This window comes from Puntigrus tetrazona, chromosome 15 (genome assembly GCF_018831695.1).
Source record: "Puntigrus tetrazona isolate hp1 chromosome 15, ASM1883169v1, whole genome shotgun sequence".
Lineage (NCBI taxonomy): Eukaryota > Metazoa > Chordata > Actinopteri > Cypriniformes > Cyprinidae > Puntigrus > Puntigrus tetrazona.
This window is the reverse complement of record NC_056713.1, coordinates 5,158,881-5,186,392: the sequence shown is the minus strand read 5'-3', so window position 1 is coordinate 5,186,392 and position 27,512 is coordinate 5,158,881. Positions and strand designations below refer to the sequence as shown.

Below are 27,512 nucleotides of genomic sequence, written 5' to 3'. Positions count from 1 at the left end.
CTAGACATTTTTTTTTGTTTTAGTTTGATTTAAAACTTTTCCCTAGTCATTGTCTGAGCCGTACAGCGGGAGAGGGCTACATTTGTGGGGGCTCGTCCGGGATAGTTTCAGATTATTCAGATTGTCAGATTTCAGATTATTAAATTTCAGACTGTTTAGCAGCTATACATTTATTTTTTTTTTTGAACATTGGTGCAACAGGAACAAAATGGAGGTTAATGAGATTATTGCATGGTGCAGAGAGAAAAGCGTTGAGTTGGACAGAGTTCTTATTTTAAGCAAGGTGCCTACAGACTGTGATGACAGAGTAGTCTATGATGTGCTGGATACTGTTCTGGGGATTGGAAAATGCAAAGTGCTTGATCGTCACTCTGATGAAACTAAGCAATATCAGTTTATTTTGATTGAAATAGCTTGTAGCATCTCCGAGATATCTATTCCTTCAGAGATTGGAGGACCTGAGGTTGGTCCCTGGTACACGCAGGTCGTTCATGTAGCAGCTGAAACCCCTAAGCAGAGAGAGGAAGAGTTCCAGTCTAAATTGATCTCTTTCCTCCAAAAAGAGGGCAAATCATTAGCTGACATCCCAAGTGTTGTTTCCCCTGCACCTGACCTCAACACTAAATTAGTTGATGCCATAAACTCTCTTGTCCAAACGTGTCATGTGGCTTCATCAGAGGAGAGAGTGGGATACAGAAGGCTGCGTCCTTTCTCAGGATTCATACCAACTCCTCCTGGGGAAGATGAGTATGAGGTTTGGGTAGAGCAGACTACCCACATTCTGGAAGAATGGCAGTGTTCTGATAATATCAAGAAGCAGAGACTTGTAGAGTGTCTCAGAGGTCCTGCAGCCGATATTGTTAGATTTGAAAAGACTGGAAACCCAACTGCTACTTTCAGTGATTATCTCAGTGTGCTAGAGTCAACATTTGGCACTACTGAGGATGCTGCCGATTTGATGTTAAAGTTTGGAGCACTTACCAGAATGAGGAGAAAAAAGCTCTCCGCCTACATACTGAGGTTGGACAGGATGTTGCACAGTATGCTAAGGAAGAAAGGCATAGAATATTCTGCCCTGAATCATCTTCGAATGCGGCAGATTGTCAGAGGTGCCCTGTCAAGTGATCTGGTGGCTATGCGGCTGAGGATGACCCATAAGCTTTGTGCCCCTCCTTCTTTTAATGAATTAATGAAAGAAGTGAGAGAAGAAGAAAACATAGCGAACAGCCGGAGTTCATTACAGTCTAAAGTAGCCGTGTCTGTAGTGTCCTCCGCCAAGAAGGAGTCATCTGCTAATACTAACCTTGCAGACTCAGAAGTAGAGAAGCTGAAAAAGGAGATTAGGGGGTTGAAAAATGAAGTGTCACGCTTGTCAGCTGCAGCAAAAGAACCAGTAACCCATGATCGTCCTACTATGCACAGTCTATCTGCAACTGCAGAGAGTAAAACACCAATCAGACCAGTGATCAAAGCTGGTGTTTTCTGTTACAGATGTGGGGAAGATGGGCATCTGAAGCGTGATTGTAACAATGAAGAAAATCTCAGGAAAGTAAACCAGCGACTCATCAGAATGAGACAGTCATCGGGAAACTTCTCCGGGGCTCAGTAGAGGAACGGCCTGAAGCTCCGGGAGAGACACGTTCCACAATGTGCAAAAGAGTCAAAGTTGAGCCAGCAAATATTCCGAGCGGGTTAGTGGGACCTAGCTCTGTTCTTCCTATCCAGGTGGAAGGAATCTATGCAAAGGCTTTGCTGGATAGTGGATCACAAGTCACTCTGCTGTATAGATCTTTCTATGAGAAATACTTAAAGCATCTGCCATTGACACCAATAGAGAATTTGGAGATATGGGGGCTAAGCAGGCAGCAGTACCCCTATGATGGCTGTCTGTCTTTAAGATTGGAGTTTCCAGGATCTGTGGCAGGAGTAGCAGAATCCATCGATGCACTTGTGTTGGTTTGTCCCGACGCTGTCATGAAAGGAGATGTCAACATTCTGGTGGGAACAAATACATCTGTAGTGAAAAAGCTGGTGGAAGCGTGCAAAGATAAAGTGGGAGATGATTTTCTTCATACTTTAACTGTCCATCCTGAAATCCGAAATGCTTATGAGCGGGTCATTGCAGTGGAAAAGTGTGACGAGGATGACAGAAGAGGAACTGTCTGGTATCTTCACCCTAAGCCACTGAAACTGTCTCCGGGGAAGAATGCTAGGGTTTATGGAATTCTAAAATACTCTGCTGTTATTTCTAATAAGACCTTGTTAGTGGATAAACCAGAGGAACCGTGGTTTCCTGAGGAACTCCTAGTAACCCCGGAAGTGCAGTCTACTGACGTTGTCAAGTCAAAAAGGATTGGAGTTACAATCAGAAATGTCTCCTCTCGCCCCATGACGGTTAAACGAGGAATGGCTATTGCTCATGTTTTTCCTGTTGAGATTGTCCCTACGGTCTCTAAGCCCAACGAGAGTAGTGGTCAGGCAAACTTGAACAAGAATTCATTTAATTTTGGTGATTCTCCTTTGACAGAGGAATGGAGACAACGGCTGATTGAAAAGATGTTGGAGAGGAAGGAGGTCTTTTCATGTGATGAATTTGATGTGGGATGTTCAAGGAGTACCCAGCATCACATTCGACTGACAGAGGATAAGCCTTTTCGTGAAAGGTCACGACGTCTTCCGCCAGCTGACTTGGAGGATGTCAGGCAGCATTTGGAGAAGTTGAAAGGGGCAGGGATTATCACAGAGTCAAGGAGTCCTTATGCTTCTCCGATTGTCGTAGTACGGAAGAAGAATGGACAGATCAGGATGTGCGTGGATTACAGGACGTTAAATAGACGTACTGTCCCAGATCAATATACTGTCCCACGCATTGAAGATGCATTGGCTTGCCTGAATGGGAGCAAGTGGTTCAGTGTGTTGGATCTCAGAAGTGGATATTATCAGATCCCTCTGAGTGAAGCAGATCAAGAAAAGACGGCATTCATCTGCCCAGTGGGGTTCTATCAGTTTCAGAGAATGCCACAAGGGATTTGTGGAGCTCAGCGACTTTTCAAGAGAGTTATGGAAAGGACAGTTGGGGACATGAATTTGTTGGAGGTATTAGTTTACCTGGATGACCTCATCATTTTCGGAAGGACCTTGGAGGAGCATGAAGAGCGGCTGATTAAGGTGTTGGATCGCCTGCGGAGTGAAGGTTTGAAGTTGTCTTTGGACAAGTGCACCTTCTGTCAGACCTCTGTCAGTTATGTTGGACACATTGTGTCTCAAGATGGTGTCTCAACTGACCCCTCAAAGATTGATGCTGTACAGTCCTGGCCTCGACCACAGAACGTTTCAGAACTACGTTCTTTCTTGGGATTCTGTGGATACTACAGAAGATTTGTGAAAGACTATTCAAAAGTGTCCTACCCACTTAATCAGTTGTTGCAAGGATGTCTGACGACAGCGAGTTTGAAGAAGATAAAAGCAGGACTCAGTCCAGAACGAGTACTATATAAAGCCTCTGATCCATTTGGGAGTAGATGGACTGATGCTTGCGAAGCTGCTTTTAAGGAGTTGAAGGGGAGACTTACCCAGGCTCCTGTGTTGATCTTTGCAAATCCTCAGCTCCCGTATGTCCTACATGTTGATGCCTGCTGTGAAGGGTTGGGTGGGGTCTTGTATCAGGACCAAGGAGAGGGGTTACGACCTGTAGCATTTGTCAGCAGAAGTTTGACGCCTTCTGAGAAGAACTACCCAGTCCACAAACTGGAGTTCTTGGCATTAAAGTGGGCAGTCGTTGACAAGCTACATGATTACCTGTACGGAGCTAAATTTGAAGTACAGACCGACAACAACCCATTAACTTATGTTCTGACAACTGCCAAGTTGGATGCTGTCGGACATAGGTGGTTAGCGGCCCTCTCAGTATACGACTTTAGTCTCAAGTACAGGCCTGGGAGACAAAACATTGATGCTGACGCTTTGTCGCGTCGTCCTCATGGGACAGTGAAGGACCAGGAATGGGTGAATATCCCATCCTCTGGAGTGAGAACGTTGTGTAAGCTCCCAGTTCAGGACCCATCCAGTTGCCTGGCAAGTGTCAGCAGGATTGTAACGTCACTAGGAGGATCCTCTAAGTCAGTCCCTAAAGCATACTGCAACTTAACTACACTGGATGCTTTCAGACTTCCAAAGTTGAGTTCTGTGGACCTGTCCTCTGCCCAGCAAGATGATCCGTGTCTTGGGGAGATATGGAGAGCTTTGAAAAGAGGAGATCTGTCCACAATTAAGAAAGAAATTCATCAGGATCTTGCAGTGATCAGGAGAGAATGGGACAAGTTGGTGCTGGAGAATGGGGTGATGTTTCGATGCACTAAAGCCCCAGACAGATCTCATCATAAACAGTTGTGTCTACCAAAGAAGTTCCATGCAGTAGTTTTAAAGTCACTTCATGATGACTCTGGTCACTTAGCGTTCGACAAAACCTATGGGTTTGTGAAAGAGAGATTTTACTGGCCCCGAATGAAGGTTGATGTGACAAGGTACTGCCAGACCTGTCCCAGATGCGTAAAACGGAAGACTCTGCCAAAGAGAGCTGCACCTTTGTCACACTTGTACAGTAGCGGACCAATGGATCTTGTGTGCATGGATTTTCTCTCCATTGAGCCGGACTCCAAGAACATCTGTAATGTCCTTGTCATCACGGACCACTACACCCGATATGCACAGGCATTCCCGACTAAGGACCAGAAGGCGTCCACAGTTGCAAAGGTTCTGTGGGAAAAATACTTTGTTCATTATGGTCTGCCTAGACGAATGCACTCGGACCAGGGTCGGGATTTCGAGAGCAAGCTCATCCATGAGTTGTTTGATCTGTTAGGAGTGGAGAAATCCCGGACAACGCCACTACCACCCCAGGGTGATCCGCGAGCCCTAACGGTTCAACCGGACACTTCTGGACATGTTGGGGACCCTGGATCCGAGTCAGAAACAGCAATGGAGCCGTCACATTGGACATCTGGTACATGTGTACAACTGCAGTCTGAACGAAGCTACAGGGTATTCTCCTTACTTCCTTATGTATGGAAGGGAGGCCAGACTCCCCATCGACCTGAGTTTTGGTGTGTCAAGTGATGGAACTTCCACAAAGACTTATCAGCGGTTTGTAAAAACCATGCAGCAGGAATTGAAGTATGCATATGGGCTGGCAGAAGAAAATGCTAAGAAGAAAAATGCAGGAAATAAGAGGAGATATGATCAGAAACTGCGTTACTCTCAACTGCTACCTGGAGACAGAGTGCTGATAAGAAATCTTGGACTGCAAGGAAAGCATAAGTTGGCAGACAGATGGAGTACTGGGCCTTATGTCGTCCAAAGTCAGATGCCTAACTTGCCTGTGTTTCGACTTAAGCCAGAAAGTGGAACTGGACCGGTAAAGATCCTGCATAGGAATCACATTCTTCCTATTGGACAAGAGTTGAGACAAGAAGTTCCTCACAGTGTCCCTCAGCCTAGAAGGAGGGTTCTGAGACGAAGGAAAAATGTTGAAATGCGTGAGAGTCCAGAACAGGAAGTTCAGGATACAGCTGGAAGACGAGAAGTAGAAGTCAGAGCTGATCAGAATGCTGGGAGTTCTGATAGTGAGGATGAAACGTATGGAGTATGGTTTCCAGAGCCGGAAGATTGTCAGTGGACACTAAGGAGAACAGAAACTTCTCAGAAGGATGCAGTAGTTTCTGAGAATGTCACAGAGATTGTGGAACACTCGGATACAAGAAATGAGACTCTTAACTCTGAAGAGTCTAATTCAAGACATTTACTGAACAATGACACTGACGATTTACATGATGTGAGTCAAGTACCAGATCTTTGTGATAACGTTACCAGTCCAGTGCAAGATCTAGTGAGTGGAGATCCAAGTAATGAAAATCAGAATACCTCTGATGTACTTGAATCTGCTAGAAGGTCTCAGAGAACCAGAACTGTGACTAAGAGATTCACATATGATACTCTTGGTATGCCGAAGGTTGAGCCAGTCCTTGCTCAAGTAAAAGCTGTAAACCCTGTTAGATACAGTTCTACCATCTATTTGAGGTTGAATATGCCCTCCAGAAAGTTGAGTACTTGTGCAATTACTTTAAGGCCACGGCAGTAGTTTGAATAAGTCAGTGCTGTAGGTTGGCTCAAATATAGGTTTTTCTTTTGCTTTTATACCTAGAGAGACCTGTTTATGCTAGGTAACAGATTAAGACATTAAGTTGAAATTGTACAACAAGGTGCTATGAGGTTAATACATGTTTTCTCACTGTGACAAATTAGAATGTTTTTTTTTTTCTCCCTCGTTATGAGGACATAACGATTCTTGGTGAGGGGAGAATGTAGAGCCCTAAACAAATGTTTGCATTGTTTAAAAGAGGGATAAAAGAGAAATTTGTTTGGTTACAATGTTTTATGCTGATTTGTTTTTTTGTTTGTTTTATATATGTTCCTTTAAGACTTCTCTAAAAGTGTAAACGGTATTTAATACCAAGAACTAAAACAAGGACTTTAATTTTGTTGTATTTTCTGCTAATATTATCTCGTCCTATGAGAACAAAGGACTTTGACCCCTTAAGTTCAAGGGGCGGGGTTAAAGAGGAACGTAGTGCGTGCTACACGGGGGTTTTTTCCGTTGAGAGAGTCAGAGCAACGTGGTGCAAAGAGAAGTGTGCGCGAAAGAAGCTCATTTCATCTCATTAATAGACATTTTCAGTGACGGTCTAAGTTTAGAAACGTTTCTGTAAATATATATTAATTGAAGACGCATCACATATCGCGCGCGCTGCTGCCAAAAAGAGCGCGAAGAAAGTTTGCGAAGGCATCTACACCCCAGCCTCGTGTGAGTTCTGCTTCGACCAGAGAAGACTACAGAGTCGTCTTTCAGGAGACTGAGAGATCGTCGAGTCAGGGTCGCGAGGTGGAGGAGGATCTTCGTGGAGTTCGTTTGGCATGTTCGAGGACGGAGAAGTTCATCGGATTCGCGCAACGTCATGGAGGCTGTGCGTTGCATCTCATCGTTCATCAAGGGTCCGCGATTATTATTCCATGAGTGAAATCTAGTTCCCTGGATTCGTGAGTAACGTGTTACAGTTTGTTTCATCACAAGAGCTCCAACTAGCGCGCCAACGTTGAACTGAAATAAACAAACTTCAGCTAGTCCAAAACGCAGCAGCCAGAGTCCTTACTAGAACTAGGAAGTATGATCACATTAGCCCAGTTCTGTCAACACTGCACTGGCTCCCTATCAAACATCGAATAGATTTTAAAATCCTATTAATTACCTATAAAGCCCTGAATGGTTTAGCTCCTCAATACTTGAGCGAGCTCTTATCACATTATAGTCCTGCACGTCCGCTGCGTTCTCAAAACTCTGGCCATTTGATAATACCTAGAATATCAAAATCAACTGCGGGCGGCAGATCATTTTCCTATCTAGCACCTAAACTCTGGAACAATCTCCCTAACTCTGTTCGGGAAGCAGACACACTCTGCCAGTTTAAATCTAGATTAAAGACACATCTTTTAACTTAGCCTACACATAACACACCAACACACCTTTTATTATTCAAATCCGTTAAAGGATTTTTAGGCTGCATTACTTAGATTTGCTGGAACCGGGAACACTACTCTAAAATACGATGTACTTGTGACATCGTAAAAGAATAGCATCTACGCTAATATTAGTCCTGTTTCTTTCTCAATCTGTTTTCACAGTTTGTATCCAGACTAGATGGTGGATCAGCACCCAGAGATTATGTTCATCAGAGACCAGAAAACCTAGATGCGCCCGTCGACAGATCACCAGATCCTGATGCACACACACACACGCACACACTAAGTCATTTACACTATCTGACACAGCTGCGTTTAAAATTGAACTGGAGGTTAAGTGCTGGGCGTCCGGTCAGAGGAGAACTGACCCCAACTGAGTCTGGTTTCTCCCAAGGTTTTTTTTTCTCCATTCTATATGCATGGGGTTTTGTTTCCTTGCCGCTGTCGCCTCTGGCTTGCTTGGTTGGGGACACTTAACTTCTAGTGACTATCGTTGAATTGACTACAGAGACCGTCTCTGCATTTAATAAGAAATTGGTCACTCTCGTCACTATATATCCCTGTCATTATACTGTACAGTGCTTTGATGCAACCTGTGTTGTTAAAAGCGCTATATAAATAAAAATGATTGATTGATTGATTGATTGAAAATCCCAGCTGGGTAATATTGAGTTTTACAGGAACTTTGGGTTATTTTTATATTTTATTTTGTGTTTTCGAAATATTGTTGAAACTGTGTGAATTTAATTACTTGCTTACTCAAGTGATTTAATAAAAGCAAGTTTAAAAAAGTCATACAGGTTATAGTTCATCATACATCTGACATTTCATACTGATATCTGAGACCCGAGTGGTATTTGAATGTTTAATTCTTGAGGTAATTTGTGAATCACTATTCACGGAGTAATTTAGATGTAACTCTCGCCTAGACATTTTTTTTTGTTTTAGTTTGATTTAAAACTTTTCCCTAGTCATTGTCTGAGCCGTACAGCGGGAGAGGGCTACACGTATACTGATATAACCCTGCAGGGGTACGCAAAGCAGTATATGGCCTGCAAGAAGGTTTGAGTGGCACTTGCCAATACAAGGGGTACACAAATCGAGGGTGGTCATATAATGTGCTTTACCCAATCGTTCTATGAGTTCATCTATGCGGGGCAATGGGTATGAGTCGAAGCAGGACACACTATTGAGCTGTCTAAAGTCCGTGCAAAATCTTACTCCACCGTCCTTCTTGGGGACCAGAAGGATTGGACTTGACCATTCACTCTGTGAGGGTTCAATTATTTCCCATCTCTAGCATCATCTTGACTTCAGTCTTCAGTTTCTCGACCATCTTTTCAGGAACTCTATAGGGTTTCTGATGAACTGGGGTAGGATCTTTTAAGATGATATTATGGGTGATAGCCGCGGTCAACCCTGGTCTTTCTTGAAACAACATTGGAAAAGACTGACATACCTTCATGAGCTGTTGTTGTTGCAGATTACTCAGATGTGCATAGAGGGCTGGATTTTCCTCTGAGGGTCGAATCTACTCATCTACTTCGTCATCCACCGCCCGCACCAACATAGTCACTTGTTCCTCGGATTCCGGTAACCTTTCCTTGAACTTTCTCAGCAAATTGGCATGTAAGATCTGCTTAGGATGTTTCCTTTCAGGACACAAAATCTCATATGTTACAGGGCCCAAGCGCCGATTTACCACATAGGGTCCTTGCCACTTGGCTAGCAACTTACAAGTACCAGAAGGTAACAGTACTAGAACTTTTTCCCCAGGTGACAAGTCTTTTTCTCTGGCATGTTTGTCATACCATTCCTTCTGTTTCTTTTGGGCCATTTGCAGGTTCTCTTGAGCCTCTTGTCGGAACTTCTCCAGTTTGTCCCTCATCTGCAAAATATAGGATGCAACACTGCACTGGGCTGGCTCTGCTGCGGTCCATCCCTCCTTGAGCATGTCCAGGGGCCCTCGAACTTGCCTGCCATACAACAACTCAAAAGGGGAGAATCCAGTTGAACATTGAGGAACTTCTCTATATGCAAACAAAAGGAAAGGGATCCATTTATCCCAATCTCTACCTGTTTCATCCACAAACTTTTTTAACATGTTTTTCAAAGTACTGTTAAAATGTTCTACTAAGCTATCCGTTTGGGGGTGAAATGGTGTTGTTCTAATACCCTTTATCCCCAGTTGTTTGTACAGTAATGCCATCACTTTGGACATAAAACTGGTTCCCTGATCTGTGATAATTTCGGAAGGTACTCCCACCCTTGAAATTAAGTCAGCCAAGCACTTTACAATATGTTTAGCCTGTATAGATTGCAGAGGATACACTTCAGGGTACCTAGTGGCGTAATCACAGATTACCAAAGCTAATTGGTTCCCCGAGCTACTTTTTACCAAGGGCCCAATAATGTCCATACCTATGCGATCAAAAGGGGTACCTATAATGGGTAAAGGCTGAAGGTAGCTTTTGTCTTTTTTGCATACAGGAGCTACTTTCTGACATTCAGCACAGGTCTTACAATACTCTTGTACATCCTGGTACAATTTAGGCCAATAGAATCGTTGCCTGATACGCTCATAGGTTTTCTGCCGCCCTAAGTGCCCTGACCAAGGTATAGTATGGCCCAAATGCAAAATAATTTTTCGAAGGTTACTGGGAATAACTAGTCTGGGGTTTTCTGTGTCTGCATTATACAAAAGATTGTCTTTCAAGATATATCGATCTCCACCTAATTTTGGTACTCCCACCTCTTTACCATCAATCTCACAGATTTTTTGAAACAGTGATTGTAAAGTGTCATCTGATTTTTGCAATTCCCTAAAATTGTCAGGGACCTGCCATTGAGGTTCAATTAAATCTGGACCAGGACCAGGGAAATCTGGTATATTTTCCAGGCTCTTACTTTTACCCCTATGTTTTTCCTGTCTCCGTACTCTCTTTCTCTTCTTAACCTTACCCCCAGAACCAAACAAATCTGGATGAGCCTCAGGGAGTGGCTGTAAACCCTTGCTCTGTGATCGTGTGACTACTGCACAAGGTTTGGAGGATACATTGATTAGGTCAATTAAAAGTGGAAAATCTTCACCTAGCACCACATCTTAGGCTAGTTTTTCAACCACACCCACCCTCAGCAAATATGCTTGATCATTTACAACTATAGTTGCATCAGCAGTTGGGTAAACTTTTTGTTCCCCGTGAACACATCCCAGACAAACCGTTTCCCCATAATTCATCATTATGCCCCTCAATAAATGAGGCTTCACCAATGTTTGGGTACTTCCTGTGTCTACTAGTGCCTGAGCTGACTGGCCATTTACTGTTACAGATATCACATGTCTATGCTTTTCAGGTTGGGTCAATAATTCACCTGACAGGTAATTTCTGGGTACATAACACATACTGGTTACTTTAGATTTTCTTAGGGGACAGAAAGAGGCCTTATGACCAGGTTGTTGACAAGAAAAACAAATCAAAAACCCCGCAGCAACAGGAGGCTTCCTTCCCCCTAGCACTGCAGTGCCATCACTGGACTCCTCCAGTTTACCCCTACCCACAGTAACTTTATTAGTCCTGGGCGGTGGTTCCCGGTGTGCTGCAATATACCTCTCTGCCAATTCCTCATCAGTCTGAGATAGATTTTCTTTCACCCAAACCCTTACATCTGGATGAAGCATCCGCAGGTATTGTTCTAGAATGATGGTCTCTGCAATTTGATCTTTGGTCTTTGTCTCAGGTCGCATCCATCTTTTATACAGACCTTTTATTCGAGTGTATTTTATTCGAGTGTCTCTCACCGATTCCCTAGATGGCATGGTTAGACCTCTGAAACGAAGCTGATAAGTCTCCTCCGTCACATTATACTTGGCTAGTACCACTGCCTTGATGTCCTCGTAGTTACCAGCTCTATGCTCATCCATTCCAGCATACGCCTCCAAAGCCTTGCCTGGCAACAGAATAACCACTCGAGCCGCCCACTCATCCGTTGGCCACCCCCAAGTTCTTGCTATACGCTCGAATCGAACAAAGAAACTCTCCACATCTTCACCTCTACAAATTCAGGAATTCGTGGCTCATGATATCGACGAAAAGGGGGATTTGGTACCTGGCTTGTTGCTTGTAGACTTGGTATGGGTTGGGCTGGAGCTGCAGACAACGTCGACAATGCTGGTGATGCAACTGCACCCAACGGTGGTAAGAAGGTCCTTGGCGATGGCAGGGGATGATGATGGGTTTGTTGACTGTTCTGTTCATCAAATCCCCATTCACCCCTGGGCTTTGTGAGTATTGTGGTCTTTAAGTGATGCAACTCATCAAACAAAATTCTCTCATTTCTTTGTTGTTGTTGCATAAATTGTCTAATTTCAGTCAAAAAGTCTTGTTCATTCATCATTCTGCTTTATCTCGAGGGTACTAACCTTCACCGTTTTGGATCGTACCATCGGTTCAGTGTCCACTTTTTGAACATTCACATGCTTAGCAGAATGGTGTAATTCAGTCTCCTCATGTGCGACAATGCCCAAATCCATTTCCCCAGCATTAACAGCTTCCACCATATCCTCCTCCTCTGAGAACAGTACTGGATGGGCTCTTGTAACTCGCTTGAGCAACAGCAGGGGCTTTGGCAGCCATCTTGATACTTCCAGTTAACGTTGTCTACTGCCCACTGTTAGCCATTAGAGACACCCGATCCCACTTCTGACACCATTGGTGATGCAGCTGTTGTTCATAGCAGTGGGTGGGCAGTAAATCAGGCACAGAACTCTGAAGTTTCAAGAAAAAAAATGTATTTAATTAACAGCTCCAAAAGTGCATTCAGCATAGGAACAAGCTTTTTCAATGATTTTCCAAAAAAAAATTGAAACCGGAAAAACAAAGTACAAAATAAATCAAAACAACAAAAATTCACATCAAGGCTTGCACTTTACAAGGGCATCAACAGAAAAATTGCTACCTCTCCAACTCAGCATCCCCTTCTATCTCTCACTCTCTCTGTCTCTCTTGGAACAACAGTTAGACTTTTATAGGTGATGCACCTCCCCTAAATTTCAAATAGCCCAATCCCACAGTTTCCTCTAAAACTGCTTCACTGAAAAATGTACACATTGATGATACAAACAACATCATTAACATCTCGAACTATTTTCACTTATTTCCCTATACAAACATTTGTCCAAAAGAAAAAACAATATCCACATGGGTGTGGAACAGACTTCTCCCTTTCCATGGATGGAATAAATAGGGCTTCCTGTTTGCGGGCCGGCCCCTCCTACTAGGAAGCACCAAAGGGAAAGGTAAGACAAAGAAAACCATAAATTAATTACTCAAATGTTATTTGTTTAACTGTCCAATTTTCTCTTGTTTTACAGAACTCAGAAACCACCACCAAAACATAAGTCACACTGGAATGTGCACCTTCCATGTGACTGGAAAAATAAAAAGAAACAAATAAAGTTATTTCACACAAAACATTGTGGTATGGTTATTCATCTTTATGTATTTCACATCCTTACTTTATCAAAGAGTACAAATGTCATATAGTACAACAATTACAAAACCCTACAGGTGCACCTTGTAAACACACTAAATATATAACTACTAAGTGTGTAAGATCAATTTGGTAACTTTACCCATCTTATCTAAAATAAGAATGTAACTGAAGATCAATAAAGATCCAATCCAATGAATTCTCAGTCCAATATTTTTTTCCCAAAAATCTAATAATTCCCTTAATGTCTTTTTTATTTAAAAATCTGTTTCCTTACCAACAGCCAGTGAAAAAAAACTGTAAAATCCATGCCACATGGATGGGCACTAGAGAAAAAAAATAATTAACATGGTCCGTTAGACAGTCCAGGAAGAGAATTTCCCTGTACTTTTAGCTGAGAAGATAGAAATAAGTAAGCTGAGATCCCACCTTGTATGGCAGAAAACTGTTCAACAAGAAGCTTATTCAGTCAATTGAGCGTCCAGATCTGCGTAAAAACTTGTTTACTGATCATTATCAGATTAGTGTTTGATGGACTTTGATAAAAGCATAACAAAAACATTAAACACACCAAATCCAGGGTAATCGATAATTTTAAAGAATATTTTGTTACAATCTGTGTCTTTCTAATCTAATCTATTTCTAAACACATTAATCTGCATCTCTTTTTTTCCACATACATTATTAAACAAAGACTCAAATGAAATAAAAATTTTCACCCAAAAGAAAACACTTATTTTATGAGTTTAAAGAATAATAATTAAATGAAATTAATCACTGTATATGTAGTTTGTTTTTTCAATTAGATCTTGAACTGACAGACGAGGTATGTGTGAAGTTCTTCCTCCTCATAGCTGCTTGGCACGGCACTCAAACTCATAGCAAGAGACTGGACAAGCATTTGATCACCATCCTCAGCATCTTTAGTTATGGAAAAAATCATGTGCTTGACACAGATGGCTTCAACCTTATCCTGTGAAAGACTTGCTGTCCCTGGATTTTCAAGATGCAGGATCAAGAATTTATCAATCCTCTCTTGTTCCTTTCTTGAGCAACATAAGGACTCCTAGATAAGCCACAAGCATCAAGGTTAAATTTCCCTGCACTTCCCCTGCAGCACAACGAGGATACCAGTTCCCCCATTTATTTGGACACTTTTTTCCAATGGAAACTTTATTTTGTATATTTCTGTTAATAAAAAGCCTCTCCGAGGCCTGACGCCACACCCACTGTGTCTGTCGTTGGCTCCTCCCACCACAGCATGCAAAAACTTCAACCCATTCCTTGATGTGTTTCAACAGATGATAGGAGGGGGCTCATTCGCCCAGGCTCAAAAGGAAGACGACCGCCTGAAACACTGCTGGCCTCAAATTAGAGTCCTGGAATGAAGGACATACGGCCTGGGTCCCATCCTCTACCGCATTTTTTCAGGCATTTGTCATGCCTGCTCTACTGTGTCGCCCAGCGGAGGGGGGAGGAGAAAAAGTTACCCCTCTGCAAGACGGAGACTTAGCCCTGCATAAGGCCACGGCAAAGTCCATTGCTCACAAGCTGTTCCTGCTGTTTAACTGAGTCAGCATCCCCAGGGAGATCCTGACCGATCAGGAAACCCCCTTCATGTCCCGGCTAATGGCTGACCTCTGCTGGCTGCTGGGGTGAAGCAGCTCTGGACAACTGTCTACCACCCACAAATCGATGAACTGGTTGAACGATTCAACAAAACACTCAAACAGATGCTGAGATGTGTAGCCGCCAAGGATTGGGTGGAACGTGCGTGAGATGAGGGACTGAATCGACCGGGTCATGCCATTAGTCCGGGACCACCTGAGCAAAGCCCAGCAAGCCCAACATCGCCACTACAATCGGGCCGCCCCCCCCACGAGACTTCCAACCTAGAGAACGGGTTATGGTCCTCATCCTTACTGTGGCATGCACATTCCTCACCACCTGGCAGGGCCCCTACACTGTCATTGAGCGAATTGGCCCCGTCTTCTACCATTTACAACAGCCAGGCCGCCAAAGAGCTAACCAAATTTACTACATCAACCTGCTGAAGAAATGGGTTGGGAATGAGGACCAGGTTATTGCGCTCACCACCTCTGATCCCATGGTTGTGGACATCAACCCACAGCTGTTGGCTGCCCAGAAGGGGGAACTCCAGCACTTGATTCATCAGTTCTCTGATGTGTTCTCTCCTCACCCTGGGCGAATCAATGTCGTCAAGCACAAGATCTGGATGGCTCCATGAGTCACCGTCTGGCAGCGGCTTTACCGTGTCCCTGAGGCACGTCGGCACCCGAATAAGGTCTCCGAGTTTGACAGCTACCCCATGCCCCGTGTGGACGAGCTGCTCGACTGCCTAGGAAGGGCCCGGTAGGCTACTGGACCTCACGAAAGGCTACTGGCAAGTCCCCCTGTCTGAATCCGCCAAACCACTGGCAATACCGGACCCTTCCCTTTGGCCTCCAAGGGGCACTCACTACTTTCAAGAGGATGATGTACATGGTGCTACGGCCCCACCAGTCCTACGCTGCAGCCTACCTGGACAATGTAGTCGTTCACTCAGAGACCTGGAAAGACCACCTTGAGTGTCTGTGAACGGTGCTGTCAGAGCTGCAGGGTACGGGGCACGCCGACAACCCTCTCAAATGCCACCTTGCCCTCGCGCAAGTCAAGTACCTGGGATTCCAGGTGGGAAGGGGCCTCATCAGGCACCAAGAGAAGAAGGTGGAAGCGGTCCAGAAGACCCAGAGGCCCCAAACCAAGGTATGAGCTTTCATGGGGTTGGCGGGGTATTACAGATGTTTTATCCCTAACTTCTCCTCCATAGCTTCCTCCCTGACAGACCTGACCAGAAAGGGGCAGCCTGAGAAGATTGTGTGGACCCAAGCCGCGAAGGAGGCGTTCCAAGCGGTGAAGAAAGCTCTGACCTCCGAGCTGGTCCTCCGAGCCCCATATTTCAGCTGCCCCTTCCTGTTGCAGACAGGTGCCTCTGACACGGGACTTGGAGCCGTGCTGCCACAGGTTCAGGAAGGTTTGGTAATCCTGTTCTTTAAATCAGCAGGAAGTTGACCTCAGCCAAGAAAAACTATGCCGCCATGGAGAAGAAAGCCCTGGCCGTCAAGTGGGCAGTGCGGTACTGGAGCTGCGGTACTACCACGCTCCCCTTCAGTGGATGGCCAGAGCCAAGGACACCAACCCCAGGGTCCCTCCAGGACTTCCACTTTATTGTGTGTCACCGAGCTGGAGCGGCAAGCGCCAACACTGACAGCCTCTCTCGGATCTGGACAGCTTTTGCAGGTCTGTCGAGGATCACTCCCCACTCACCCCCTATATCTCCTCTACTCTCTTATATCATTGCAGGACCAGGACGACGCTTGGGGAGTGTGATGAGCGTCCCGAGAGCTAGTCACCATTGCCCTGGCAACCAACGCCGTGCAGAAGTAACAGCAGACTCAAATTATTATAACACAATCAAAACACTAAAACTTCTCTGATCAACAGAGGGTAAAGCAGAGGAAAACACAAACAGAGTGCCTGAGGCTACGTTTACACAACAGTGATATAGTCAAAAACTAAAACGTTTGTCCATATACACAACAGCTTTTGTTCAAATGATTCACATTTACATATTGTGGCGGGAGCTAACGACAGACACAATGGGTGTGGCGTCAGACCTCGGAGAGGTCTTTTTTTTTATTTATTTTTTAATTTTTTTATTAACAAAAATATACAAAATACACAAAATATACAAAATAAAGTGTCCAGGAGAAAGAGTGTCCAAAATAAATGGGGGAACTGGTGTTGTGCTGCAGGGGGATTGCAGGTCGGGTAGTGTTCCAAGGGGAAGGGTCCAGGTAAGGGGCGGAGTCATGTGTGCAGTCTTCGCCAGGACTACGGAGTCCGACAGCTCGCTTCTCAGGAACCTCCTCTGGAACCCGAAGGCCCACCAAGCATTTACTCAGTTACCCAATTAGTAAGCATTGACTTCGCCACTGATCTCTGCTAGACCGTTTTTCCAAATCCGTTTTTTCCTCTCTGCAGCTTGCCCACAGCCATGGAGACGGCAGAGGCTCTATTCCACAACTTGTTCCGACATTTCTGTCTCCCCGAAGACATAGTATCAGACTAGGGAACTAAATTCACCTCCAGGGTCTGGAAAAGTTTCTTCCGCCTCCGGGAAGTCTCAGTTAGTCTGTCCTCCGGCTATCACCCGCAGACCAATGGCCAGATTGAATGCAAAATTCAGGAAATCCGCCAATATCTCTCGGCCTACTGCCACCAACGCCAGGATAGCTGGAGCCAGTATCTACCCTGGGCAGAATATGCACAAAACTCCATTTCAATGTGTCCTAGGTTTCCAGCCGCCTCTGTTCCCCCGGTCCGGTGATCAAGCAGAAGTCCCAGCGGTAGACTACTGGTTCCGGGAGAGTAAGAGGGTATGGGACTCAGCTCACGTCCATCTCCAGCAGGCAGTCTGGAGACATCAATGCCAGGCGGACACTGGGGATCAGGTCTGGGTGTCTACAAAAGACATGCGTCTCCGGCTGCCCTGCTGGAAGCTGAGTACCTGGTATATTGGTCCCTTCACCATCATCCGTTGAATCAATGATGTCACCTTCAACTTCACCGATAACAAATTTGCTCATCCTTTCACATAGCCCTGCTCAAACCTTTCACTAACCCTCTTCTCCCTCCCGGAATAACCTATCCCTGAGGTTTCTCCTAGAAAGGAAAAAACTGTTACTTACCTCATTGCCATTATTGTTGAACGATCTCTTTGCATGTTTGATCATCTGGCTGTACACCACTTCCTGAGTTGTTTAATTTGAATTTACCTTGGATTTCATCAGATTGAGATAGCATGAGATAGCATGAGAGTTCCTCAATTTTTGGCTTCACAGGGAATTCATTTCATCAGGAAATACATTTGCTTCTTATAATGACAATACAAAGAATAACTAAAATAAATAAATAATATTATATAATAATAATAATAATAAATAAATAATAATAATGTTAAAATAAATAAATAATATATATAAGAAAATTATGTTTCTCTTGTACTGGCAAGATCTTTGAGTTTTGTTTTGTTTTTTAAAGATGTGCAAAAGCCAGTTTAAAATAAACTCTTTATTCATCTTTTAAATTAATGCAAAGACAATTTTAGCTACTGGTTTTGCCTTGTGTTGAAACAAGATATTATAATTTCCTTGGTGTCACTGTCATTTGAATACTTCAAATGGCATTTGTATATTACAACCATTAAGCATTAACTGCCATTACTACGTGAAGGTTAAAATAAATAAAAAACAAAACAGCACATGGACTTTTTTATTCGTTTTTATTAAAAAAAAAAAACATGCACAAGATATTCCATAAAATATTTTATAACAAGTTTAAAGTTTTTGTGGTTGAATATACTGTCCATTCAACTGACAAGTCAGACATTTAGAGTTTCAAATGCTTTTTTGCAAAGGCAGTTTTGCAACAATACCACTCAATGTAAACAAACTGCCTAAATTTGATCTGGTTTTTGAAAAGAAAAAAAAAAGCAGATATTAATACATACAAATATGAGACATATTGTATTTGCCAGTGCATGTCAGATAAAATTTTCTTAAACTATAAACTGCTCAGCAACCTTACACTGTAAAACAAAGAACATTACAGTGCATTTACATATGCCAAGCTAAAGTTTTATGTACACTAAGTACACAGCATAAAATATGTACGTTATCATTCATTTGTGTTGCCATTTAGATATACACTTCACATTTGTTTAAAGATAGAGTGGACAGAATTTGTTCCTCAGGTTCCACCTGTTTTAAGTGTAATCTATGACATTCCTTTTAATAATGGCTTCCTTTATCTTTTTTGTTTTTACTCCATACATGATTGGATTTATAATAGGGGACAAAATAAGAATATATAAAGAGAATACAACACGAACAGTGTAAGGCACATGACGCATATTAAATCGACTTTGGAACAATTCAAAGCAACTACCGATTGCAAAATTTAGTAATGCTACTAGATGTGGGACACATGTGCTGAATTTGACACTACCTGCTTTTGACAACTTTAAGCAGATAAAGATGATCCTTACATAAGTATAGAAAATGATGACAACTAGTAAGATAGTAAGGGACATCATAACAACTCCATATATACTATTACTTAAAGTGTCAGAGCATGCTAGCTTCACAACAGAAAAGTTGTCACAGTAGACTTTTTCAATAATTGCTCCACAAATGTTAAGATTAGCTGTAATTGAAATAGTGATAGTTGATCGCACAAATGGCAAAAACCAAGAAACTGCCACACCTATCACCACTTTTGTTGGCGTGACTATTTTTTCGTATTCTAAAGGACAGCATATAGATATATATCGATCATAAGCCATAACTGTTAAGTTTGTTAGGTCACAGCCACCATAAGTAAAAATATTAAAGATTTGCACAAGACAAGAAAGCCATGTTATCTGATAATTCTCAGTCAGAATTTTAGTCAAAACAAAAGGTGTAACAGCAGATCCACCATATAAATTAATACATGCCAAATTGCAAATAAAGATATACATGGGCTTATGTAGCCCTCTTTCAACGCATATTATATAGATGAGTACACTGTTAGAAATGATCATGACTGGGTACAGTAAAGATAGCACAACCACAAAAATATATCTCTGATCATATATTCCTCTGTACCCATCTAGTATGAAAGAAATATTTTTCATGACACCTTGATTTCCTAAATGGAGAAAAAAGCACATACAATGAGTTAATTAAAAAGTTGCCTGTCCTTTCAGCATGATCAAAACGGATTTGTAAGAAAGTAAAACATTTTGCTCTTTGCACAAAATGATAACTTGAATGTCAATACAACAAAATGCATACAATAAATATATACAATAAAATATGTACTCAAAATAAGATAGATAGATAGATAGATAGATAGATAGATAGATAGATAGATAGATAGATAGATAGATAGATAGATAGATAGATAGATAGTTTTCTGTACCCTGTAAATTTTATGTATCAGTTTGTCTTTGTTCTGTGTATTACAGAATGACTGTGTACAAGAAACAGCTCTATTTAAATTAGGTGACTGAAAAAAAATGCAAATTCGTGATGCTTATTTCATGAAAAAGGATGTGCCTTTCTATCCTGTAAAGTCTCAAAATGTGTCATCCCTAGTTAATTTAGTTGCATCATAAAATCGCCTGCCCTCCTCATCAACCTGTACCAAGGGAAACAGGCACTGTCAAAAGTGTTTTGCTGAATGTTATGAGTAAAGGGCAAAAACACATTTGCAATTAATTACAAATAGCAAAAGCTGAAATAACCTCCTAAGTTTTCTAAGTTTTCCTATTTGCAGTATAGGAATGTTATGTTGTCTCTTGTTCTTGTGCACTAAATATTGCAAGGTTTCAGCTGCTGTTATTAGATAAGAGATGATAGCGAAGGTGTACATTCCAGTAGGGCATTTGCTGTAATATTATTTTATTATTCTAATATTATTTATCTAAAGTAAAGTGGATCAAAAAGATAATCAGAGTTGTCCTTAGACAAGAATACGTTTTGGTTTTAAGTTTTAGGAGAACTTTCATGAAAAGTTTTGAGCCACTGCAAATGTTGACTAGTGTAGTTAGTTAATAAATGAATGCCAATCACCAGAAGACATACTTTATTTACACTTGACACTAATTTAAGATAATTTGCTGTATTGATTGTATTTCTAACTATAAGAAGTCTGGAATAAATTAGTTGGAACAGTCACGTCAGCATTCCCTTGTGTCTGTGTCCTGTATTATAAATGCAGATGTTTCACCAGCAAAACATAATTCGTTGCAGTTAGATTTTTTTTCCATGACTTTTTAATTTTTTTTTCCATAAAACATCTCATCAGTAAAGAAGGTTTTTTTTTTATTTATTAATTGCCTAATATACGTATGGAATACATTAGTGAGGAAAACATACAGTATACAATTTTCTGCAATCTGTTTTTCTGAACAGCAAACAAATAATATGGAAAATGATACAAATTTTACATCCATCAGACTGACTGGATATCTTAATTTGGAATTCAAGATGAAGTACTTCTTGTTTGCTGTGATAACGGTTCTGTATTCGACAATCCTGTTTGCCAATAGCTTTCTGATTGGTGTCATCTGTTCAGCAAAAGCCCTTCATAAACCAATGTATGTTTTTCTCTGTAGTCTGTTTGTTAATGAATTGTATGGCAGCACAGCTTTATTTCCTTCCCTTCAAGTTAATCTTATTTGGAATAGCAATGAAATTTCTCTCATTTATTGTTACCTGCAAATATTTTGCTTGTATACATATGCAATGATTGAATTTTGTAATTTAGCAGTTATGTCTTTTGATAGATATGTGTCGATCTGTTATCCATTGCAGTATAACAGAATCATGACCCCTTTTAGGGTGGGTGTGTTAATTGTATTGGTGTGGTCGTACTGCTTTGTTCAATTTTTCATTCTTTTATGTTTTAATTTTAAATTGCAACTCTGTGGAAACATTATTGAAAAAGTATGGTGCGACAATTATTTGCTCGTGAAACTTGCTTGTTCGAAAACCTCTTTGAATAACACTTATGGCATTTATGTTAATGTGATGACAGCATTGATCCCACTGATGCTAATCATTTATTCATATACAAGAATTCTAAAAATATGTTTGAGTTCTACTAAAGAAGCTAAACAGAAGGCTCTAAGCACCTGTGCACCACACATCATATCTCTTTTAAACTTTTCTTTGGGCTGCTTTTTTGAAACAATCCAAAGCAGGTTTGATAATATCAGAATGCCAGCTTTGTTACGTGTAATCGTTTCAGTCTATTTCTTGATGTGTCAGCCAGTGCTTAACCCTATTCTGTATGGAATGAGACTTAAAAATATCAGGCAAGTGTGTAAAAATCTAGTTGCATCAAAAGTAGGTATTACATAAACAAAACTGTTTGAAGAAATGTCATTGTGGCATTTCAGTGTATTGTGAATTGTATCAATATGGACAATTAAATATGTATATATTCAAGCATATTACACTCAGATAAGTCATTCAGTAATTTACCTTTTACATGAATCTATTTTACTATGATTCTGCTTTGTCTGTCATTCAATTATTTAACTAAACGTTCAAAATTTAATATTTAGGAATAGTTACATTTAATATTTTACATCATTGACACTCACAAGAAGAGTTTGCATGTTCTCAGCATGTGTGGGCTTTTTTCAGGTGCTCAGGTTTCCACCACAATCCAAAAATTTGTAGCAGAGGTAAATTAGACTCTGTACCTTAAAAGTCTATATGAACAATTTTGAAAAATTTGTGTAACTTGGAAAGTATTTGTAATTTGGAAAATATTTCTTGGCTGATGTTTCTTCTTCTGAACGTATTTTCGTTATTTATTATTCATATATTTACGTTTTTCATTATTTGTTCTTTTCTGTTTTATTTAATGTTACTTGCCATGATTTTGTCATTTTTTTAATTAAACATACTAATAATTTATGAGTACAAATTAAGTCTACACTTTCTTCAGATATCAAACGTTAAATTTTATTTGATTAACTTTATTTTCAGTGAAGTGCCAGACTGTGTCAGTAAGAACTTCGTCCTTTGTTCACTTTATTTTACCACAAATTTGTTTACAAACAAGCCACAATTCAAAGATTATACAGTGTCGAATGTATTCTTCTTCCATTCAGCCTTTGTCACCCTGCACATGCACAACATGTATGGGGACAACATTGGTGTAATGACTCCATCATATCCATTTTTTTTTTCATTGGAGAAATATATACACAACACAGATTGTATTACAAAATCAGATGCTCATGCACAAAACCTGCATTTCAAATTACACAGACATACTGACTTTTGTCTCAGTCTCAGGAGCCTGCATTTCCAAATTGGGTTTGTTACCTGGGTCATCTCTAGTCAGTGGGATTTGTGGGGTTGTATGGGATTTGACCATACATTAATGTAGGCATAGCTGGCACATATCAAATCCATTAAACAGCCGGAAGAATATTGAGCTATAGGCCAGATAATTGCTTTCCACAAATGGTGATATCTTTGGGCCTCCAGTACATAAGTCAGTTCCAGTTGTGGCTTAGTGCCCCGGTGCCGACTGCACCAGCTGTAAGAAAGTTACAACTTAGCCTAGTTTTGATGTGTCGATGGGCACTAAGTTACAACTTGAGTGTAACTCTATGTATAAACCAAATATATACAAAAGCATCTGTTCATGTCTGACAGAGGCAATCATACCAATATGCTCTTCTTTTACCCGACCACATTCAGTGCTTTAGGCATATTCGATGCTGCAGACATTTACACATTTACACATGTTAAGAGAGAGAACAATAAGTGGATAAAGGTACAAAGTACTTGTACTTTGAAAACGTCACTGTTCGCTTCCAGTGTAGATTCAGTGTCAGAATCGCAACTCGCTCCTTTAAGACAGACCCACCATTGGTTCCCATTATACTCCTCCCTTCACCATAAATATAAAAATAAATGCATTATATTGCCAGGTATTGTGGTGGCCAGGAAGAGTAATGGTCCCCCACAAGGCAGCCTGAGCACTTTCAGCACCATGGAGAACCCCACAAGAAAGGGGTCACCAGGTAATCAGGACCAAGGATAGCTCCCACACAGGTGTTCATCCTTACTTCACTAATAGGGAGCCTCAGGTGCAGACTGTTGGGCACGATCAGAAACCACCACATAAAAGAGTGGAGAAGTCTCAGTAGGAGAAGACAAGGAGAGAAGAGCAGAGGCTGAATGCTGGAACCCCGGAACCACAGAAGTGCAGTGTGGCCGTGAGTAGCCTGGACACCTTCCACTAACTCCCTTTTCTTCTGCCTTCCCCTCAGGGAAATTGAGGGGCTGCCAAGAGACCAGCCCGCAAAGAAGGAACAGCTTTAGTTATAGTTTTCTTCCAACCCCTCTCCCTCACCCTATTACAAAATAAAGAACTCTGAGTTCTGTTCCACCTAAACCTGCCTGCTGTATTTCCTGAGTGGACAACCTGAGCTAATCACACCAATTTGGTGGTCAGGGGCTTACATATGGTGGAGAATGCGGGCATAGAGAGAAGCCCTACTTGTGATTCTTAAAAAATAAAAAAAAAATGGAAGAGGCCCTGACTGCCATTCTGCAGGTCCAAACCACCCTGAATGCAGTCGTCACAGAGCTCTGTCGAAGGACTGAGGCCCAGGGCAGGAGGCCTCAAGATTATCTAACCAAGATGACTGAGGATGATGACGTGGAAACCTACTTTGTCCTCTTTGAGAGAACCGCTCAGCGAGAGAGATGGCCAAGGATGGAGTGGGCAAATTTAATTCTTCCTTTTCTGACCGGAGAGGCACAGAAGGCCTGTCGGGATCTCACTGTCCATGAGGCCGGCAGTTACGAACTGGTCAAGAGAGCGGTTCTCGCCCAATATGGACTTAGCCTACCTGCCAAAGCACAGCGAGTTCATAGCTGGGGATACCAGGTTATCCTCCCAGCCCGGGCTCAGGTAACCACATTGGCTCGAATGGTGAGGAGCTGGCTGGAAGAAGGGGACGGGCCATCCTCCATAGAGAGGGTAGTGATTAACCGCTTGCGTCGCAGCCTGCCTGCAGATGCCAAGAGGTATGTGGCTCAACAGGGACCGCAAAGTGTTGAGGCGCTAATTGCTCTCCTGGAGAACCACCAGGTGACCGTGAGCTTACTGAGGCCTTTGGAGAATAAAGCTGCCTCCTGGAGATCACAACAAGGCAGAGAGTCCCCTAAGAAATCCCATGAGATAACTCAAGCAAAAGGCCTAAAGACTTAAGGCAGGTGGAAGGATGAGAGGCCTCTGCGAAGTCTGGTTACAAAGCAGTGTTTTACTCCTGCTCGATTGCTCCTGTCTCCTGCTCGATTGCTCCTGTCTGCTGAGAGGTTGGTTTGTTTGTAGCTGCGTGTAGCTTCGCTTATCACCTCTTCTCTAACGATCAAATATAATTTAACTGTGTACATATTGTTGATACTATCAAATTAATCTAACTAATTAGACTACTGTTAGTTCGTTCGCTTTAATCTAAAACTCGGCGGTGAGTTAGTACTCGTTAGCCGATTCACTTTCGCTCCCACCCGCGTTTTCGCGCCTATTGTGGGCTTTTATTTCCGCTCCTGTTCATTTGTTCCTCGCGCTTGCGTTAAGCTCCGCTTTACAAGCTCATCAGAACAAGAGTGGTAAGTGAATCCTTACGGTGAGTAAATGGCTTCTCCCTGCATCGTCACTTGCACCGCCTGTCACATGTATAGCTTATCCTTCTCTGTTACCGATCAGGATTCACGTGTGATAAATGCAGGGAAATTGCTAGGCTGACAGAGAAGGTTTTAGAATTAGAGACATGCATCCAAACTTTAATTGAGGACAGTAAGAATGCGAGGGCTGTAGATACTGCTTTGGATGCGACTAGTACAGTGAATCGTGTACATTGTTCGGTTCCGGCTTCAGAGCCCTGCTAGCAGGGCAACTGGGTGACTGTGAGGCGGGCTAGTCGCAGGACAAAACACTGCTCTTCCGTTCCGATCAGAACATCAAACAGGTTCTCCCCACTCAGTGACGCACCCACTGAGAAACCTGATCAAAGTGCTCTAGTAATTGGCGATTCTATTGTACGGAACGTGAAAATAGAGACACCAGCCACCGTAGTCCAATGCTTACCGGGAGCCAGAGCGTCTGACATCTTGTCAAATTTAAAAGTGCTGGCTAATGCTAAACGTAAATTTCGTAAGATTGTTATTCACGTCGGCGCTAATGATGTTCGACTTCGCCAGTCGGAGATCACTAATAATAATATTAAAGAGGTGTGTGAATTTGCAAAAGCACGATGTCGGACAATGTAATATGCTCTGGTCCCCTCCTGCTTACCGGGTGATGAGATTTACAGCAGATTGCTGGGTCTCAATGGCTGGATGTCTAAGTGGTGCCCGCAGAACAACATAGGCTTTATAGACAATTGGATGAGTTTCTGGGGCAGACCTGACCTGTTGAAAAGAGATGGTCTTCATCCCTCTTGGGGTGGTGCCGCTCTTCTATCTAGAAATATGGCATATAGTCTTATAGCTCCAACATGACCAACTAGTGCCCAGGTCAGGAAGCAGACAGACCGGCTAAACCGACCGTCTGCTAGCTGCCTCACGTCACAGAAGGCAGTTAATTCTCAGCACATAGAGACTCTTTCACCTAGATATCACACTATAGAGACTGTGTCTGTTCCCCGAATTAGAATATGCAGAGAACGTCCAAACCTAATCAAAAGCAATAATTTAATTAATGTCCAACAAATTAAAACTACCTATAATTCAAATAAGCAAACGATAAAACTTGGCTCAAGCAAATATTAGATCACTTTCCACAAAAGCACTTTATATATATGATTTGATTAAAGATCAGAAGCTAGATTTGCTTTGTTTGACAGAAACCTGGCTAAAACCAGATGATTATATTACTCTAAATGAATCTACCCCCAAAATTATTTCTATAAAAATGAGCCATGTTTAAAAGGTAGAGGGGGTGTGTTGCTACAATTTATAACAATATTCTTAGTACTTCTCAGAGGGCAGGCTTTAAGTATAACTCATTTGAAGTTTTGGTGCTGCATATAACATTATCTACAGAATCATGTGCTATTGATAAATCTTCTGTCATGTTTGTACTGGCTACTGTATACAGGCCACCAGGGCACAGCACAGATTTCATTAAAGAATTTGCTGATTTTCTAACTGAGTTAGTACTGGCCGCAGATAAAGTCTTAATTGTTGGCGATTTTAATATCCATGTTGATAATGAAAAGACTCATTAGGATCAGCTTTCTTAGACATTTTGAACTCCGTTGGGGTTAGACAACACGTCTCTGGACCTACTTATTGTCAAAATCATACTCTAGATCTAATACTGTCACATGGAATGGATGTTAAATTGGTTGAAGTACTGCAGCAAAGTGATGACATTTCAGATCACTATCAGATCACTATCTAGTCTTGTGTGAACTCTGTATAGTTAAACCTGTAAACTCTGCACCTTATTACAAGTATGGTAGAACCATCACTTCCACCACAAAAGAACGCTTTCTAAATAACCTTCCTGACCTATCTCAATTCCTTAGCTCATCCAATACGACGCAAAAACTTGATGATGTAACAGAAACTATGCACTCTCTTTTTCTAGCACTTTAGATACAGTTGCTCCTTTGCACTTAAAAAGATAAAAGAAAAAATCTGACGCCATGGTATAATGACAACACACGCACCCTAAAGAGAGCAGCCCGGAAAATGGAGCGCAGGTGGAGAAAAACTAAATTAGAAGTATTTCGTATTGCCTGGCGGGAGAGTATGCTGTCATACAGAAAAGCATTAAAAATAGCAAGATCTGATTATTTT

The 27,512-nt window shown here is 41.9% G+C and overlaps 2 protein-coding genes across 2 annotated transcripts; both read left to right on the top strand.

The window, feature by feature from the left end:
* Window positions 1-208: 208 nt before the first annotated feature.
* On the top strand, window positions 209-1,609 carry LOC122359358 (paraneoplastic antigen Ma1 homolog). Its single transcript, XM_043259651.1, has one exon. It carries the CDS (start codon window positions 209-211, stop codon window positions 1,607-1,609), a length of 1,401 nt encoding a protein of 466 aa, XP_043115586.1.
* Window positions 1,610-21,095: 19,486 nt separating this feature from the next.
* On the top strand, window positions 21,096-22,034 carry LOC122359356 (olfactory receptor 52B6-like). The gene has a single exon (XM_043259650.1). It carries the CDS (start codon window positions 21,096-21,098, stop codon window positions 22,032-22,034), a length of 939 nt encoding a protein of 312 aa, XP_043115585.1.
* Window positions 22,035-27,512: the final 5,478 nt, after the last annotated feature.